This window comes from Gymnodraco acuticeps, unplaced genomic scaffold (assembly GCF_902827175.1).
Source record: "Gymnodraco acuticeps unplaced genomic scaffold, fGymAcu1.1, whole genome shotgun sequence".
Taxonomy (NCBI): Eukaryota; Metazoa; Chordata; class Actinopteri; order Perciformes; family Bathydraconidae; genus Gymnodraco; species Gymnodraco acuticeps.
This window is the reverse complement of record NW_022990565.1, coordinates 261546-281478: the sequence shown is the minus strand read 5'-3', so window position 1 is coordinate 281478 and position 19933 is coordinate 261546. Positions and strand designations below refer to the sequence as shown.

The 19933-nt window shown below is 41.9% G+C and overlaps 1 protein-coding gene across 2 annotated transcripts; it reads right to left on the bottom strand.

Annotated features, from left to right (window-relative positions):
• Positions 1-656: 656 nt before the first annotated feature.
• Positions 657-19930, bottom strand: rcc1 (regulator of chromosome condensation 1). Of its 2 annotated transcripts, none has more exons than XM_034227833.1 (10): positions 19800-19930; positions 18562-18661; positions 16442-16629; positions 16180-16359; positions 2664-2760; positions 2440-2562; positions 2132-2272; positions 1875-1994; positions 1520-1672; positions 657-1405 (listed from the first exon to the last, which is right to left on the bottom strand). In XM_034227833.1, exons 2-10 carry the CDS (start codon positions 18641-18643, stop codon positions 1230-1232), a joined length of 1260 nt encoding a protein of 419 aa, XP_034083724.1. In that variant the 5' UTR covers positions 18644-18661; positions 19800-19930; the 3' UTR covers positions 657-1229. The 2 variants fall into 2 exon arrangements, with proteins under 2 accessions (XP_034083724.1, XP_034083725.1); XM_034227834.1 differs by having other exon boundaries at positions 18562-18732; positions 19800-19850.
• Between the last annotated feature and the right edge of the window lie 3 nt (positions 19931-19933).

Here is a 19933-nt window from a genome sequence, read left to right as displayed (position 1 = left end):
GAGAGGGATCCCTCCTCTGTTGCTCTCCCTGAGGTTTCTCCCATTTTTCCCCTTAAACTGTGGGTTTTCTCCAGAAGTTTTTCCTTGTACGATGTGAGGGTCTAAGGACAGAGGGTGTCGTATTGTCCTACTGATATTCTATACAAACTGTGAAGTCCACTGAGACAAATGTAACATTTGTGATATTGGGCTATATAAATAAACATTGATTGATTTTCTGTAAATGTTTTACTATACAACAATATATATTTATGTAAAATGTTATCCACTTCCAGCTATTATCTACAAACCTTTCATACGCGAGATTAGCAAGGGACAAAAACTAAATCAGAATTCACCATCTTTAACAGTGGACACTAGTTGTCTTCAACAAGTTCAAAATGACTTCCTGAAAAATGGGTTCATTCAAATGGGTTCATTCATTCATTCATGGTCAGCTTATATTTGCTTAAACCAAAACATATTTGTTATTGAAACTTGTTCAAGGTCCTCTATGTTGACTGAAATACCAAAGCTTACTGGGATATTGTGGGTTTGGTTTTAGGGTGGACTTTCCATTTTGCCAGCATGCCAACATGTTGTTACTTCGTACAAGAGCTGAAATTGAGAAGTTAATTATCAAATTGCAATAAAATGTCTAATGCATTGGATGAAAACAGGCTTAAAATTGTATCTTTATTTTCAGGCAGGAAAAGCAATAAAATGCAGGATACAGTGTGATGTGTTACCAAATGTCCGAATAGTGACAACCAGTTTTGTGTGCCCAGTAATGAAGTAGTCTCACATATTAAACTCATCGAGTAGAACTGTCCTGTCTGAACCAAGGTCAGCGATATTATTGCTTTAAAGAAACAAATATTAAAAAGACTTGTTTGGGGAAGTCATTAAAAGCTTGCACTCTTATTTACTTTACGTACATGCAACAGTCACATTCACAAACATCACATATACCATCTTACAGTCATACTAATGACTTGTTATGAAAGGAATTCAAAGGGAACATCAAAAACTAGATTAAAAAAAATAGTCTCTTATTTGTCATGATCTACAGAACATCCATGAACATTTTTCGCACACCAGAAAGAGTGTTCTCGTAAAAGGGTCCGAACCTCTCACACTCTCTCGGCTCAGCACAGGAAGTCACAGATAGATCAACCCCTCCCCAGATTTAGTCATTGTGAAAAAAGCCCCACCTCCAAACGGATCAGCAGCTCTGTCTGTGCTGGACATCAGCTCTCCTGCTTGTCTTTGACCAGAAGCACTGTGTGCTGCCCTCCGCTGGACGCCATCAGTACTGCACGGTTCTCCAGCTGCTTGCCGGTCATCTTCACGGGGCTCCACTCGTCGTCCTCCCCTCCGGTGCCGAGCTGCAGGTTGGTGCCCATGCCCCAGGCGTACACAGATCCTGAGTAACACAGTAGAAAGTCATCTTAAAATCACGAAATATATTGCTCTCTATATCACAGACTAAAAAGGTGATCACTCATCAATCCTCGGCTGCATTTGCGTTGTTCCTCACCTTCTCTGGTGACGGCGATGCTGACCGACGCCCCGCAGGACAGCCCGCAGACCGGCTCCATCCCCGTCACCGGCGTGGGCTCGCTCTTCTCCTCGGCCCCCTCGCCCAGACCCAGACGGCCGTACTCTGCTCTGCCCAGGCAGTATACCTGTCCTTTAGGACGAAGACAAAAAGGATTCATTCATATTTTGTGTCAAAATACTTGGATAAAAACATTTAAAAACACTTTTTTTGTTTTAATTGCCCTTTCCATTCCAGCCATGTTGTTGTTTTATTGCCTTTTGTTTAGTTGAGGTTTTATTGTAAATTACAACAACAAATACAGATGTAGTTTAACACAGTTATTGCAGCTTACCTTCAGCGTCGAGGCAGAGCGAGTGATGCTGTCCTCCAGAGAAGTCCACCCAGGAAGTGGTAGAGTTTTTGAAGCAGGTCAGTTTTACTGGCTCAAAACACATCTTGGTGCTTTTAGTGCCTGAATAAAAACACAAAATCAATTCACAATGTCTGGTACAATTACCTTCGAGTAGAAGGTGAGCGACGGCCTCTAAGCTAAATGTAAAGCAGTGACAGATGATACGGCAGCTGAAGGCACTGATGTGCACTACTCACCCAGCTGATGATAGTTGGAGAGACCAAAGCCATAAACATAGCCGTCTTTTGACACAGCAAAGGTGAGGTACGCGCCGCAGAAGGTATCGACAAAGTGAACTTTCCCTTTAACTTTAACCATCTGTGGTACCAGCAACCGGCCTGAAATCACAGGACACAGTCAGTCCCAACGCCTCAGCCATATTTAACACAAGACATGGAAACTTCTATTGTTAATGCCATCACAAATCAAAGCTTAATGATTATGTCAAATCTTGATAACTTTTGTTACATCATGCTTTGTCTTTAGAAAGGCTTGTTGAACTTACCGAGGCCTTTCCTGCCTCCTCTGTCTGAAAAGCGCTCGGGCACTCTGCCCAGCTGCCCCTGCTCTGCAGTGCCCGATGAGTACAGATTCCCCTCGAGTGTAACCAGTATAAGGTGGTCGTTTCCTGTCAAAAAGGAGTTGCAAAGATTAAACAGGAACCTTGTATCCAGAAATTGTACCTATAGCAAACTAAAAGATACAAGATTAAAGACCTATGTTCCTTACCTGACGCAATTTTCACAACAGCTTCTGTCATGGGGACTTTGATTGGAAGAGTGCATGTTTTCATGGGCTCCAGAAGACCTATTACACCGCTGTTATCCTGGAGAAAAAAGGGTTCAGTATTTGTTAAATAGTTAAACCCCCAGAGATACACACAGGTTGTGTAAGCATGAAGTATTGCATGGCTGCCAATTCTTCTGAATGGAAATAAGTTGATCAGATGTAAAAATGGACAAATAAAAATCATTCAAAAATATGATTTAGCAATAACAATAAGATAATTATAATATTCTTCTTTTAAAAACAACGTCACAGAGTGTTTCACACAGTTAATATCAGCACTGCCAAAAACATCAAGTGGGATTGCAGAAGATTGGCAGAGGCAATAGAGATGTAATTGCCAGTGTGCCACTGAGTATTAATAATGGAAAACACACATGTAACCTAGCAGGAGCAGTGACAATAAGTACAGAGGAAAAGAAACAATGAGGAATAGCATGACCAATGATCATCAGACAGATGGACATGGGAAATCATTTAATACAAAATAAAAAAAGTATAAGGTGAGGCCTCAGGTCTGAGCAGAGAATCAAATGCAGGGTAAATAGGCTTTCAGGTTGAGAGGAAACAGAGGAGAGGATGTGAGGTAGACAATTATAGTTTGCTCTTTATGCGGGATCATTTATGGAACTGCAGATGGAGAGCTTAATCGTGAAAATGTTCATTTGTTGTTATAGCAGCGGAGAGGCATGTAAGTCTACCAAGATGAGGGGTGTTTGGTGATCTAGAACAGGGGTATTCAACTACAATTCCACGAGGTCGTTAGAGAAAATGTCCCCATGCAAAGGTCCGGAACATCAAAATGTCTAGCTTGCTTTATGAATTAGTGTGTTATATATTGCAGTAGCTGCAGCTTCATCAACGTCTGCATGTAATCAACAACTGACTGCCAATCAAATAAAGACAGTACAATTCATAAACAACAATATGTATTGTCAATTAACATTGAACTATACAGATATACAGTAAATACTGTGGATATGTGTAATGTTCCTCTCGGGCTGAATTTAAAAATTAAATAGAGAAAATAAATAAAATAGCTTTTGAAAATATGTGCATCTTAAAAGTGCTTAATTTTAGATAAATAAAATAAAGTGTAGTAGCAGCTTGAGTTTCCCTTTTTCTTTGTTAACCGTTTCACATCATGACTTAACAGTTTCAGACAATTATAGAACAATATCAGTCTTTACACATCTTAACAATTGAACAGTTTTAAAGTTTCTCTTTCTTTCCCTCTTATATTGCAGTCCCTCACTCACTTGTTTCTGTTCAGTGCGGAATGGAGCTTGTCCTGCCAGGAGTTTAAATCTGGGCTGAAATGGTGTCAGGGCCATTCTCATACACACATGCAGGTGCTCATTGGTTAGCCTGGAACAGTGGCGGCTCCAGGGTATGGCCGGGGTAGACTACAGCCATACCAAGAAATGGTTTAGCCCCACCATGAAAAATGATGTCAAAGTAAGCAAGAAAAAAAGTCCGCCAACTCGCGCGGCGTAAATTGCACCGACAGCAGCTAGTAAGATTGATTTCAGTAGCCACTTGTCTGGAAATGCCGAAGACTAGAAACGGTTTTGTCACATAGTGATCGTCTTCTCAATAAAACCTCTTTGCTAATGTCTTCTGGCCAATCAGAATCACGATTGCAGGAAGTCTCGACTGAGAATAATTTTGCGGTAGAACTACTCTTTATACATCCATGGATACAACATTACGTGTTGATAGAAATCAACACGTAATGAAATAAGACCCCACCGTTTGATGATTGATAGGTGTGTGGACTGTCTTTCATTTTGACACACAGAACAATGGGGGCTATCCACCCTTATCCACAAAGTAAAGTAATTCACACAGCCTCTTCCCTCTTCTCTCTGTGAGGAGCAGCAGGTTCAGCTTTCAGAACAAAGTAACAAAAAAGGCATTCATTTTTTTTTTAAACATGTCGTGTAGTAATAGATTTATTTTATTTTTTCTCAAGAGAGTACCAGAATGTGTATTTTATATGTTAGTATTTCAAAAAATACCCCCCTGCATGGGTTGGGTTTAAAAAAAAAAAAAATGTTCTTCTTGTGTGTCAGTCATCCACACCAATCAGAAGTGCTGTGCTCCACATGTACCCGTCATTGTTAACCAATCAGAAGTGGCCCATGATAGAAGGTGATAGACAGATTGATCCAATCACCTGCCAAGTATTTTTGAAAGTGCCTGCCCTTTCCAAATGGCTTCCAATGGAGCTTTCCTAGATGGTTTGGTGAAACAAACCATCTGAGTCAGGTTAGTAAGACTCCATCACATGTTTTACATTTATTACAGGGTGAATCTTAAACTGAAGCTTGACTTTAAAGTGGACCTATCATGCTATATTTGAAAAATATATTGTAGGGTGTTACGGACGCTGTCTCTCCGATCTGTTTTCAATGTATTCTATAATGTAAATGAGCTGTGCAGTTGCTCCCCCGAAGATTGTGATTGGAGCACGCCGTGCCCGACGCACTCCAATCGCAGCGCACAGCCGGCGCACACCTGCTGGAGATTACTTCAAAGCCTGTGACTGAGGATCACTCTGGAGCAGTGGTCACCAACCTTTTTAAGCCCAAGATCACCGACCTCGGCCTAGGTGAAAGGCGAGTTCTACCTATTGCAGAATTGAGTGAAAAAGACGGCCCAGACAGTGCTTCCAATTTGAGGCTTTTTATATAGGCTAATTGCATCTGAATTACTGTTACAATGAAGGCTCCATAATCAGCTCACAGCATAAAGGCAGGGGTAAAGTGCTATTTTTTTTATGAGTGGGGGGCGGACCTCACCTCCTCTAGGTCCTCACCTCCTCTAGGGGGGTCCGGGGGGATGCTCCCCCGGGAAGATTTTTTTTTAAATATTGAAGTTGAAAGCATCAATCTGGTGCACTTTGAGAGCACGAAGAGATCTATGGATACCTCTCAGCACCCATATGAAACACAACTGTAAACAGATTTTCTTTTTCTTTATGGATATTTTACAAACCACTCCCCTTTTAAACTGTATTGTTGTTTTACTGCCATATAGTATTTCATACCTGTTTTTCATTTATTCTCTTATTGTTTGTTTAACTATAATGATCATATGAAGGTGTGCCGCGGAAATAATCTTTGTGACAAAACCGTTCTAAACACTCAGAGAGTCCTTTAGCTCACCTGAGCCCCTCAGTCTGACAGGAGAGGACTCTCCTCCAGCCTGTTGTGGAAACAGCTCCTTATGTCCGTTAGTGCAGCTAGCTAACCAGATGCTAACATCACGGTCCCCGCTAGCACCGGTCCCTCTCCCTCTCTCCCTCGATCACACTAAATGCGCTATTGCCACACACACACAGAGCTGAGCTTGAATGACACAAGCACACGTGTATTTCCATGCAACTCTCTGATTGGTCTGGTGACTTGCCTCTGTTGCATTCACTGAACACGGGAAATTGCAGTCCTGCCGTCCTCTCTTGTGTCATGATGAGGTTCACGTAAAGCACGGTTAATGTGTTATATTATTGAGGTGTCTCAAATATACGTCAATCAAGTGACACCTGCTAACGGGGTGGTGGATGATAGGTTTACATCTAAAAACGTATTTTTCAAACATTATTTTTATTTTATTTTTCTTTCTTTTGTTACTTTTTTGTTTGCTCCTTAGTTTAGCCTGCGCCCTTTTAGCCCCTTTTGTTTGTGCCCGGCCGTTTGCTTGCCTTTTTGTTTAACTTGTGTGTAAATAAATACTTGTACTTTACCAATTCCAACTAGTGTATGTCACTTTCCTCTACCCTAGAAGGGGGACGTAACAAGGCAAGGCAAGGCAATTTATTTGTATAGCACAATTCATACAGTGATGCAATTCAAAGTGCTTTACAGGATCAAACAGAGAAAACACAATACATTGAGAAGAAATACAAAACACACAAAATAATTAAAAGAAAGAAAACCATGTTTAACAATTCGAAAATTAGAACATTTAAATTTAAAAAGCCATGCTAAAAAGAAATGTTTTTAGACCTGATTTAAATGATTTTAAAGTGCTAGCCATACCTATATAAAACATTTCTTTGAAGTTTTTTTTCAAAATACCAAACAGTTCACCCATTGTAGCCATGCCTCTTACTGCTCAAACCCCTCTTTTGCAGCCCTGTTAGAGAAACGCAGATTTTGGGTCCTTCACTTGAAAAAAAAGAAAGAAGAGGAGGCGGAGCTAATGCCTGATCAGAATTCTACCGGAGATAAAATAAAATTTGGTTGTGATAAAAACGCCATCCTGTTTAAACCACGTCAAGGATTATTTCTGAAATAGTATGGAGCTCAAATGCCTTTTCTCTTGCAGGTTATCACAAGGTAAGTTCCTTTTTTTATTTCCTGCTTTTTAAAAATACATGTGCTCTTCAGTACAGGTTAGCTCTGAGTGTTAGCGAGGCTTGCTAATGTAAACAAAGACGAGATTACGTCCAAAACACGTCAGGCATTGTTTCTGATAGCAATGTTCTGTGGGTCGGCTGCCGATTTGACGTCACAGCGGATGGAAATCTGTATCCACTAGTTGTATCCCCGTTTTTAGAGATTTGGGTACGGAGGAAAAGAGAGAGGGTTGTATTTTCTGACGCTGCGTGAGTTCCCCGACGCACCGGGGACACATATTTATGTATAAAAAGACATCACAAAGTGCATTTTGCATGATAGGTCCTCTTTAAAGCAACTAGGGATGCTCCGATTGCCAATTTCGGGGCCGATCGCCGGAATCAGTATCGGCCGATACCGATCGCCGATCCGATCGAGTGGGCGGGGCCTAAATGGAAGATTTAAACTTTAAATCTTCCATTTAAAGTGATGTTTAAAACTCAGTTAATGGGGCTCATTCACTGCAGCTTCCACAACCAACAATCAACTTAATTATTACATTCAAATGATGTACATTATTCAAGTTTACATTCACTTTGGATAATAACACGGGAGAAATTAGCGGAAGCGCTCTCTTTTCTTCTCTTCCCCCCCCCTCCTGACAGCCTGTCAGTATTTCATGCAGCTCACTGATCCAGTAATGAGTGACCCGACAGTGAAGAATAAATATATTTATAACTAGTTCAGCTTGTTCCAGAGGTAGATAAAATAGCTAAGTGTGTTAGGTCTAACTCTTGTGTGTTTCGCTCCGCTCACCGGTCCGGCGGGCGGAGCTGCAGGATTTCTGCTTCACACACGTTGCATTCCGCTATTTTACTGTCTTTTTCGGAGACCTTAAAAAAAGGCCAGACCGGTGAAGCCATTTTGGCGAGCTTGTTTTGCCGCACACAGAGATAAGTGTCATATATTTTACGTCATGCGATCGGCTCTCGCGTTGTTTAGAGAGCACCGATCGATCGGTAGAGAGTGAGTATCGGCCGATCTCGATCGGTGGCCGATCGATCGGAGCATCCCTAAAAGCAACTCAACGGAAGTTTCATGTAGGGAAGTGCAATTAATCGTATTTTAATCGCGATTACGGCTTGCACCGATTATGAAAACGGCATAATTGACAAAATACGATTATTTTTGCTGGGTGCGCTTTCACCCCTCCCTAAAAGCCCACTCGGCCACGTGGGAGTGACATGTGTTGTGAGTGTTCAGCGCGAGCGAAGATGTCAGAACAAGAGCAGCAACTCGTTAAAAAGAAGGGTAAAACTATTTCCACTATTTTGGCTTTCAGGAGTCCGACGTGGAGCAAAAAAAGTACAGTGCAGGATTTGTTACCAGGTTGTGTTGGCACCACACGCTAACACAACCAATCTCTTTAATCATCTGACATACAACCACAAAGTGCAATACGACCGGGCAATAATACAACAAAAAGCAGACCAAAAAGCAGATGCCCACTCGACCTCATCCACCACATTATCACAGTCATCGATTCAGGACGCATTGTACAGAGCAACGGCCTACACGACGAGCTCGCAGAGACACAGAGATATTACAGGTGCCATTACATTTCACATCGCTAAAGATATGTGCCCAGTTAGCACTGTTAGCAACCAGGGCTTTAAGCAACTTGTCAACACATTGGACAAGCGTTACACAATGCCGTCTCGGTATTATTTCAGCAGGTCTGCGCTGCCTGCGCTGTATGACAAATGCCGTGGGGAAGTTGAGAGAGATGTGGCTTCAGCTGACTACTTTGCCACCACAACGGACCTATGGTCTAGCCCAGGGGTACCCAGTCGATCGCGAGATGTGTCTAAAAATAGAGCAACAATATTCTGTTTTATCGTTAATGTCCTGTAACATAATCTTCCTGTGCCAGAATAATGCACTTGAACGCATCAAAGCTTTGTGATTGGCCGGCGTCACCCCATGTGTCGGGGCATGGCTGGTGAGCAGTGGGCACTATTTCGCTGACGTTGTCCGTGTCAACAGGAGTGACAGTCCGCACACACACACAAGACCGCAATTATGGCAGAAGCAAAAAAGCCCAAAATATATAATTTTCACTCCGAGTGGGAGGATGATTAGTGTTTTATCTATTCCAATTCAAAGTCCATCTGTCTCATCTGCAATGCGAGCGTGGCTTTATCGAAGAATGGTAATTTAGGAGCGGCATTTCAAAACAGTGCACAAACGCTACGAGACGCAATTCCCTCCTAATTCTGCCCTACGCTCCCAAAAGGGGAGGGGCCTGAAAGGACAGCTAAATGCACAGCAGTCCATTTTCACCAGGCCCAACAACAAGAGCAAGGCTGCTACCATAGCATCTTATCGTGTCAGGCACGTTCTTTCAAAGACGACGAAGTTGTGAAATAAGCATTCCTGGAGGCTGCCGACGCGCTTTTGGGGGACAGTAAAAATAACAGTAGCATTTCAACAGGTTTTTGATATAATAAAAACTCAAGTTAGATACCGTTATTAATCAGCTGTAAGTTTTAGTTTGTTTGAACTTATTCATTATAATTATTGTACAAAATGGTATAAGAATGCAAACATTAAAGAGCAACTTGCAGGTTTTTTTTTTACTACATTTATGCTTAACCTTGCCTGAAAATTACAATTAAAAAAGTGAATGCAGGATTTGATGATATGTTTTACGAGACATAAGGGCAAGAATTCAGAGGGAAAGGAGCAATTTTGAGCTCTGCTACTAAAAACTGCTTTTTTTAAAAAACGTCATACGTCAAATGCGTCATATTACGTCACATGGGGGAGCAACTTTCTCAGACTCCTTCTCTGCCCAATCCGCGGTAGTAGTTTGTAGTTAGTTTGAGCGGTTGTAATTTAGTGAGCTGGTATTTTTTTGGTCATTTTACATTGCATTTCACCATTTGTAATCATGGTGAGCTTGTGTTTGTGCAGGTTGCACAAACTCGAGCCTGTCAGGACATCGAGTCCACAGTTTCCCTCACGTTCCTGGGTGCTTTGTGCATCCACCTCCCTGCAGCACATACTCTCCACAGCTGAAGCCTATCAAACTAAACGTTTATCAGGAAACCGTATTACATCTCTCTCCCCCTTCGCTCCTCTCTCTCTCTCCCCTCCGGTACACAGCACCGTAAGACGTAGTGTGGAGTTGCATTAGGTAACGCTGTGGTGGCTGTACTGCTCCAGCCGTCTCCTTTGTGTTTGTTTGTTTCCCCCTGTCTGTGTTGTTTGTGTGGGCGTGGTGGCTGTCACTCCTGGCTCCCGGCTCAACCTCCACTCACCTGCTGCAATCAGCTGTGCACCCTCCCCGACTACACACCTGCTTTCCATCAAGCCATTTACAACGGCATATCAACTGAGGCTCCACAACCTTTCTCCGCCAGATCGTTGTAAAACCACAGTGGTATAACTTCAAGGCTACTTAGCATTATAGCTATTTTCTCATACCTGGATGTTTTAGCGGCGCGAGAAACGGCTGATACTTGCGCATTAGTTTCTGTTATGGATCAGTATCAACAGTCCTGCCAGCAACGTTACTATATTATCAATACTACTTTAGTTATAGCCTGATATATGATTGCTAACTTCATTTCATTTCAAACCTTTATTTATCCAGATTGGTCCTATTGAGATCATAGATCTCTTTTTCAAGGGAGACCTGCAGCAATTAGGTTCCACATGAAACAACATAAAACAATAGAGGATATCATACAACATATTTACAAGCTACATTTACATACTTATCAACATTTACTCATCATCAGTGATTATCACAACATTTATGTTGTGATGTTAGCTAACATTAACTGTAGCTAACGCCAGTCACTCACCAAGACAGCTGCCCTGTTCTCCACTGATTCTCCTCACACCAAAGCTCCATTTCTCTCCGATGGCCGTCATTTCTTCTAATCCTTGGCTCCTGGTCTCTTGGACGCCTAGCAGGCTCATAATTATATGGTTGTGGTCCGTCATATGCATTTGAATATTTATTTTCAACCTCTTCTGTGTCAAAACTAGCATTGTGATCCATGTTTATTCATACGTTAGACCGGCTGCTCTCCCCCATGTTACATCACACAAGGGAGGTCACGTGGGGAGGCTTTTTTTATGCGGAAGTAAAAATGTCTTACAAAAACGACGCCAGATGTCAAAGTAGTGTATATGTTTTGGAAAATCTAGTGTATACATCATTTTCCTACACATTTATTCACTGGTGTCTCTAACCTGCAAGTTGCTCTTTAAGATCTGTTCTGTTTAAATTGATTATAGTCTATTATCAATTCAGGTTAAGAAACTAGTGTTGCTTGCATCCTATTTTAAAAGGCATTTCTTTTTATACTCTAATAAAATGCAACAAAAAAAAGGGTTTGATTCTATTAATTTTGTCTTTTTTTAAAAAAAATTGCACTTTGGCAGCAGATTCCTGTGTAGCTTCAGATCTGAGTTGTCTTATTAGTAAGCCTAATTTATACTTTTGTAGCAACAATATTTTTATATAATGGCAAAGAAAGGGTTCAGAGTCTTTTCTTTTTTTCCTGTGTCATCTGTGGCAGCACTGCCACAAGTTCCTCTTCAGAGAGGGTCTTCAGTACAGGTGGCAATATCGTCACCTGCCTGCGCTCATCTCTGAAACCAGACCATGTAAACAGGCTGGTGTTTCTTGCAAAAAATCTTTAAGAGATGACATGAGCAGCCCTACCAGCATTTGCCATGGTGGCCAAAACATTTTAATTTGGTCTTAAATTGTAGTTCAACATTTATTTCCTGTTACTTCTGGACCATGACGGTTGGCCAGCCTTCAACGTTTAACTGAGTGGAATATGTTGAATATGTTTTACCAAAATGTTGGCTATATGTTAAGGAGTTTTCAGTAGGTTGTGACAGTGCACTGCAACATGTTTGATTTCATTTGGTCTAATTTATTTTTATTTATCATATTAATAATATATGTTTAGTATGGTTTTGGAAGTGCGCTCCAACATATTTGTTGATCTTGTTTGTTGGTAAAATATTATTTGTTTTAAAGTTCAATAAATGGTCAATGAATAATCGTCAAAATAATCGTGATATCAATTATTGACCCAAATAATCGTGATTATGATTTTTGCCATAATCGCACAGCCCTAGTTTCATGTAAGTTTAGTTCTTTCACTCGTAGCTCGGGCTGCGGGGGTGCTAGAGACGGGAGCATGTTGATGCGACCTTCCTAGCCGGAGATATGGCCGCATTTTACAATAAACCTCCGTTGGGTCACTTAAAAACAAATATCGCAAATCGAATCGCAATATTTGTCAGAAAGATCGCTATTAGATTTGCCCCCAAAATCGTGCAGCCCTAAAGGCCACTACACACCAACCTGAGACCAAAGAACGCATACCGAAGGCGTCCCGACTTTTACGTCCGCTACGTCGTCCGCCTACGAACACACCGCAAAGACTTCAGTTGACGAGTGGCAATAACTGTCCTTACCAGCAGGCAGCGGTAGTGTGTATTCGTCATTCAAAAGAGGCAACAACCGGAAGACAGACTATACACCGAGAGAAGAAGAACAGGCTGCATGATATAAACAAACAACAAATAGCGTCTGGGTTCCATTTTCACTCTCTCTCGTTGATCGAAAACATGTAAACATAAAAAATAAACTCTTGCGTCCAGGTGAGATGAAAATGAAAAAGATTAACAGTCTGTGTGTGCCTTCTTAATCGTTTGTTTTGGTCCCTCACTTGCGCTTCGCATGCACTGACTCGCTAAGCTGAACAGCCAATCAGAGTGATTTCTTTGTCCCGACTTTCTCTGACCTTGAATCGGCCGCGGGAGGTGTGAAAATGTGCCGTAAAGCAACGACCGTGCGGGACACACCAACCTGAGTAGGGCGCCGCGAATGCCCGACTGCCTCTGACTCTCAAAATCGGGTAGGTGTGTCAGGGCTTTAATGCTGAGAAGTATATATTACAGCACTTTTTTGGGTATTATATCTTTGGGTCGCGATTTATTGACAAGGGAAAAAAGTGGGTCCTGAAGTAGACCAGTTGAGAACCACTGGTTTAACTCACACCTGTTGCTCTCGATATAATTTTGCTGAAAAAAGGAGACAGGGAAATAATCTAAACCTCACGCGTGGCGTTTCACTGTCAAGGGGGGGCGATATAGCGTACATGTAATTACATTGCAAATATACTGACTTGAGCCCCACCACTGTATGGGTTAGCCCTACCATAGATTACCCAACAAAAATACTCTGGAGCCTCCACTGGCCTGGAACGATATTTCGTTTTAATTTTGATCCTGGTGGACTGATCATATTGGGCTCTGAGACTGCTTATTTTTTTGACCTCAGTTCTGACTTGAGAGGGAATGTTTGGTCAAACACTTTGTGTTTTGTCTCATAGTGGCGTTTCACATTGGCACTTTTAATGAGCGCCACGGTCTCTGAACAAATGAGACACACTGGTTCTGTGCTCCCAGTGGGCAGGATGAACATGAATGAGTCCGTCCACTCAGGGTTAAAAGCTCTGTTCTCACTGTCCACTTTTCTCTTCTTGGAGAGCGCCATGTGTCATTATTTGTCTCTCCCTGTCTGCCGCTAACACGCCTGTTCACTCTCTTCTCCGCTTCCATCCCTGTATCGCTAATTATTCTCTTCACTTACTTTCCTCTCCACTTCTCTCTGCCACACTCTCGTCTCTTCTTCTGTGTTTCTCTCCCTGTATCGCTCACTCGTCTCTTTCGCCCCCTGTCGGCGGTTAAAATAGAATCGCCCCGTCAAAATTGAAATCCCCTATTACGTCCCGTCCACACAGCGGCGTGCATTGAAGCTTCCAACGCTTCTGCCCATTCACTTTGAATGGGGTGACGTCACTTTTAGCCGAACTGCATTTTGGGAAGCGACGTGGAGCGTTGCTGGCGTCAAAAGTTGAGCAATGTTCAACTTTTGACGCCTCGACGGAGGCGTCAGCCAATGAAATCCCGTTTATGCAAATATGCCAGTACAATCGCTAGCCAATCAAACCGCGTGTATGCTGGGAGAGACTACGCAGGTCATTTTCTCATATTCCAAAAAATTGAGGGAAAATTCATTATAGCGGTCAGAGTTCCCGTTAGAATATGTTTTCGCCGGTCAACATGTCCGTTAAAGTTTAAATCTTCCGGACAAAATGAGAAAAGTGCCGGTCAAAGGTCTTCTTTGTTATTTATTGTGCTTTAAAACAAATTAATATGATTCGATATTAAACAAACTAATTATAGTAGATTAACTACATTATTCAAAAGTGTACAGTAACTTACAATAACACGGAAATAATAAACGGAGCGCTCTCCCTCTCCTGACAGCCTGTCAGTATCATGCAGCTCGCGGATCCAGTAATGAGTGACCCGACAGTAAAACTAAACATATCTATAACTAGTTTAGGTAGTTTGAGAGGTAATTAAAATAGCTACGTGTGATATTCTAACCTGAAGTGTGTGTTTTGTTCTGCTCACCGCTGCATGTGATTATGCAGAGCTGCGTCAGCAGCAGCTGATCTCTCTCCCCCGTCAGATTAGACTTCACTCGCGTTTATGTCCATATCGATCAGATCCAGCTAGTTCTAGCTAATGATATGACTACCTGCTTATTAAAAGACACCTAAACAATAAGTGTCGCTATGCAACTGGGTGAGGCCACAAAGTATAGCGCAGCATTATGCATTTGTTTACATGCCCACCGGAACCCCGAGGCATTACCAACAGATCAACGCACAATCAACCCACACAGAACATCTCTTTCTCCACATTAAGTGTTAGACATTAAAATGGACTATTCTTGTCTGTCACATACTCTTTTGTCTGTCACATAAGTGGCGCAAGTTGCGCAACTGATGTGGTATTGCTAAGGGGAAATTATTTTGAACGGACACTTTGACCGGAGAGATTTAGATTTGCCGGTCTTCTGCATATTTTACCGGTCGTAGTCCGGTAATTACCGGCTAACGGGAACTCTGATAGCGGTAGTGAATCACCCGGTGCTGTATGATCAGTCTCTGTTCATCTACCGGGATACAAACCGGAGGAGCGAGGCATGGAGGGAGGTGGCAGAGACAGTGGATGAAACTGGTAGGTTTTCGCCTGTTTGGGGATTTTATATCCAGTTTACTTCGTTTTAACATTGCTATTGCTTTGTATGTCGGGGGCGGGAGATTCATGTGATTGGTTGTTGGTCGCGTTGCTCGCAAAAAATCCCCAAGCTTCAGATACGCCCACCTCCAAGTGTCAACGCACCCGCTGTGTGGACGGGCCGTTAATGTATTGATTATAGGTCCGGGTCCGTATAGGTCGGTGTCTGGGTCCGGATCGCCAGTTACTGAACTATGATCTCTAGAAGCTCAGCTAAGTAACCAACGGTAGACATCAAACAATGTAATTACATAGCCGATGTTATCCGTGTGCAGACAAATGATTAAACACCAGCACCTACAGAGTGTTAGGTTAAAGGAGATGTTATACTTCAGCAGTACAAATCTAGCCGAACCATGTCATTTAAAAAATCCAGTGCACCAACAAAAGAAATAAAGAAGCTGTGGATTGGTTTGCAGTTTCGGTCTCATAAGCGTTACACACCTAATTAATGCTGTATGTTCAAACTCAAATCCTGTGCTAATGAGTTTTTAAGTGTTTTAATCAAATAATCAGCAGGAGACTGTGTTATTTGCTCGGATTCTAATCAGGAGTAACTCAGTACAGCTATTAACTTAATTTATATGTAGCACCCAACTCAAATGGGGCTGAAAGAAAATGAGACAAATACCACTGAGATACAACAAAAAGTAAAAATAACCTAAACATTTAATATGGAGGATTTACTTTGATGCTCGATTGTTTTGTATGTTTGCAACAATTTCTACTTTTGTCGTTTCATTGGAAAAGTGAATTATTTGGAGACCTGTTTGCAATGTGTAAGTTGAACATTTCTACTGGTGCTCCCAAGTTTTGTGGGTGAAGAGAATTAGAAGTAACTAGTTAACTAGATGTAGGGAAAATCTCTCAACACACAAACTTCCAGGCACAGGCCTAGGTGGCTACAAGCAGCAGGAACTTACCCTGAAGGAGCCCCACAAGTAGACTGCCCCTTCCTCTGTGAGCGCAGCTGTGTGGCTGTCCCCCGCCGACACCTGCACCACCTTCTCCTCCAACACCACCTTCCCTGTAACCATCTCAGACCCCTCCTCTGATGTGTCCCGGCCAAGGGCTCCCTCGTCGTTACAACCAAAAGTGTAGACCTACAAAATACAAAAAAGGTTAGCCGGTAGCTAAAGCCATTCAATTTGAAATTTGAAATAATGAAGACAGAGGCGTCCTTACTTGGCCAGTGACGCTGAGGCACACTGTGTGCATGCCTCCAGCTATCACTTCCACAATTTCTTCTGGCAGCGACACAAGGGCTGGCTTCTTCCTCTCAATGGTGTTCTCGCCAAGACCCAGCTGTCCAACATCGCCCTGGCCCAGAACAAGAACCTGACCCGCCTCCTTGCAATGGCTCCTGTGGGAAACTGTTACACACAAACAAACAATTGTATATCAGTATTCAATTTGATCCAAGATATTATAAGTCTTACGAGGCCAAACTTAACTGTGGCATAATTTGTGTAATTTGTTTTGTTTAACACTTATTTGTGGCACTTAAATGGCCTTCTTTAAATGTAAGAAGACACATGCATTGGCTTCAGCTGATATTTAAATGCATTTATCTTAACTATCCCCCTTATTTAAAGCAGTATTTTGTACCCTACTCACCAATTCATCAAGTTAGACATTCTGTTCAGATTTATTTCTCTGTCCCCTCTGCAAAAAAATGTATTGGCAGAAGAGCGTTCATGTTCAAAGCCCCAACTGACTGGAATACCTGCTGCTATTAGATCTCTTGCATCATTGGGTATATTTAAACATGCATTGTTATCTCACTTTCAACTGGTCTGTACTTGTTATAACTGATATTGATGAAACTGATTTGCTTGACTGTCTCAAATTGTAATGATTGTGTGTAGGGATGCTCCGATCGATCGGTCACCGATCGAGATCGGCCGATACTCACTCTCTACCGATCGATCGGTGCTCTCTAAACATGCCGATCGCGAGAGCCGATCGCATGACGTAAAATACATGACACTTTTCTCTGTGTGCGGCAAAACAAGCTCGCCAAAATGGCTTCACCGGTCTGGCATTATTTTAAGGTGTCCGAAAAAGACAGTAAAATAGCGGTATGCAACGTGTGTGAAGCAGAAATCCTGCAGCTCCGCCCGCCGGACAGGTAAGCGCAGTGAAACACACACACAGGGAGAACCAGACCGCAGTTCATTTCCTCATATTCCAAACGAGAAATTACGGCAGAAAATCACCCGGTTCTTTACGACCAGAACTATTAACGGGATACAAACCGGAGGAACCAGGCATGGAGGGAGGTGGCAGAGACAGTGGGTGAAACTGGTAAGTTTTCGCCTGTTTGGGGAGTTTATATATATATTGCTCGCATAAAATCCCCGGGGTTTTTTGCTTTGTATGTCGGGGGCGGGAGATTCATGCGATTGGTTGTTGGTCGCGTTGCTCGCAAAAAATCCCCAAGCTTTCAGACACGCCCAGCTCCAAGATTTTCGAAGAGCTGCTGTGTGGACGTATCGTAAGAGTTAGACCTAACACACTTAGCTATTTTATCTACCTCTGGAACAAGCTAAACTAGTTATTATAAATATATTTATTCTTCACTGTCGGGTCACTCATTAATGGATCAGTGAGCTGCATGAGATACTGACAGGCTGTCAGGAGAGGGAGAGAGAGGAAAAGAGAGCGCTTCCGCTCATTTCTCCCGTGTTATTATCCAAAGTGAATGTAAACTTGAATAATGTACATCATTTGAATGTAATAATTAAGTTGATTGTTGTTTGTGGAAGATCCAGTGAATGAGCCCCATTAACTGAGTTTAAACATCACTTTAAATGGAAGATTTAAAGTGATGTTTAAATCTTCCATTTAGGCCCCGCCCACTCGATCGGATCGGATACCGATTCCGGCCCCGAAATTGGCGATCGGAACATCCCTAATTGTGTGCATTACTTGAATTTCACTTAACAGACTGTATGTGGTTTGTCTTGTGTGTCATGTTTTGCATTTTGTCTTTTTGTTTATGAATGTCTGTAAGTTGTTACTATTGTCGGGACCCCCTTGAAAACGAGATGGTGCATCTCAAGGGGTTTATCCCAATCAATAAAATGTCTATATATAAAAAAAAGTGAAAAGGCATAGGACATGAGTCAGCTTGTGAAATCTGTGGGGGTGTGGTGAGACACGTTTTGCTCCTAAAAAATGGGTGTGTGTATTGTTGTCCATGTTCATATGCAATGGTGCATGTTTTAATAGATTTCCATTGTCTAGTCTTGTCTGTTTGCCTTTTCCCAACACTGTTCTTTTTAAAAGCACAAGTTATTTACCTTTCACTTTCTTGGATCCTTCATTCTCCTCCACAACAACTGGCTCAGACTTCCTCTTGGTGGCGGTCTTTTTAGCAGGCATGATGGCAACACTTAATGACTATAAAGAAAAATATAGGAGGAATTTGATGCAAGATGTTTAAATGCCCATCAATGGTTAAAGTCACTGAGCTGAAGGTGAAAAAAACAACAACATGAAAATGTTTTTATCAGAAAGTGCACCAAGATTACAAATTCAGTTGAACATCTTACTAACATATGGTGAGTGTAGGTGTCATGTCCAAATACAGTGTAATTAAAGTAATTTAGAGCTAACAGTACACTGACACTTAAAGGGTAGTAGACAAAGAAAACGTCTCAAAAATACTACATAGCTAAACAGAGCTTAAGTAATGTATCAATTCATGTATTTATTGACATTTGCAAATACATGAATGCCCCTTTGTTAAGTTCCCGGGGACCGATGTTGAGGCGCTTTCAGAATGATGTATATCAATTTTAGGCAATATTGCATTTCCATAAGCTCACAAGCCTACTGGCAAACGCAGTTGACAGACACAATCAGTCAGTCCTTATTTTGGTTGTAACATTAACCAACTCTCTTGACAGCCGTTCATGTTCAACAGCTGTCAGAAAGTCATTCGAATGGCTGGCAGTGTCAGACTTTCACTCCACATACAGTTGTGCTTCGTCCGCTTCTGTTACCATGCTGTTGTGAAATGAAACCCCACCCCCCCCCAAAAAAAAGTACAAAACAAACGGAAGTCCCGCTGAGCTCTAACTGACTCCCAGAGGTTATATGTTTGTTCAGAGTGCTCAGCCATTTAGCATTTTAAAAATAAGTAGCGTGATCTAACGTTAGCAGTAAACTTACCCATGTGTCCTTGCTAACAGTTAAAGAGCGAGGATATGAGACTAGCAACATGGCTGTGCTTCGGTTCTCCTTATGACTAACGTTAAACTATATGTGACAGAGTTGGCTACTTATACATGAGGAATGTAGAATGCAGAAATCATGTTTTAATGTTAGTTAGCATTAAAGTAGAGCTAAATGTTACTAGCTAATGGAATGAGCTGTTTGCTAGCTAGCAAGCGGCGTTAGCATGCCATTCAAAAATGAATGAGATACAATAACACACGTAACGTCTATTGAATGGACTCATACACACTGCTTACGACTTGTTTGTTATCGCTTGTATTTTTCGGTTGAGAAGTTTAGGAGCTGATATTTTACTAACCTGTTATATGTAGTAGTCTGAACTTTGCTTAGAAGTGAACGTGCACAACCTCTTCGGTTCCCGGTCTTGAAACACGTACCATACATATGACGTCACGTTCTGGAACCCATGACTCCTTAAAGAGACAGTAGCAC

Excerpts from the sequence above, each read along its gene's own strand:
- rcc1 (XM_034227833.1), bottom strand. The coding sequence starts at position 18,643 with ATGCCTGCTAAAAAGACCGCCACCAAGAGGAAGTCTGAGCCAGTTGTT. Across the intron at positions 16,360-16,441 it reads GCCTCAGCGTCACTGGCCAA|GTCTACACTTTTGGTTGTAA; the intron begins GTAAGGACGCCT and ends TGTATTTTGTAG. Across the intron at positions 2,761-16,179 it reads ACTTGTGGGGCTCCTTCAGG|GATAACAGCGGTGTAATAGG; the intron begins GTAAGTTCCTGC and ends TTTTTTCTCCAG.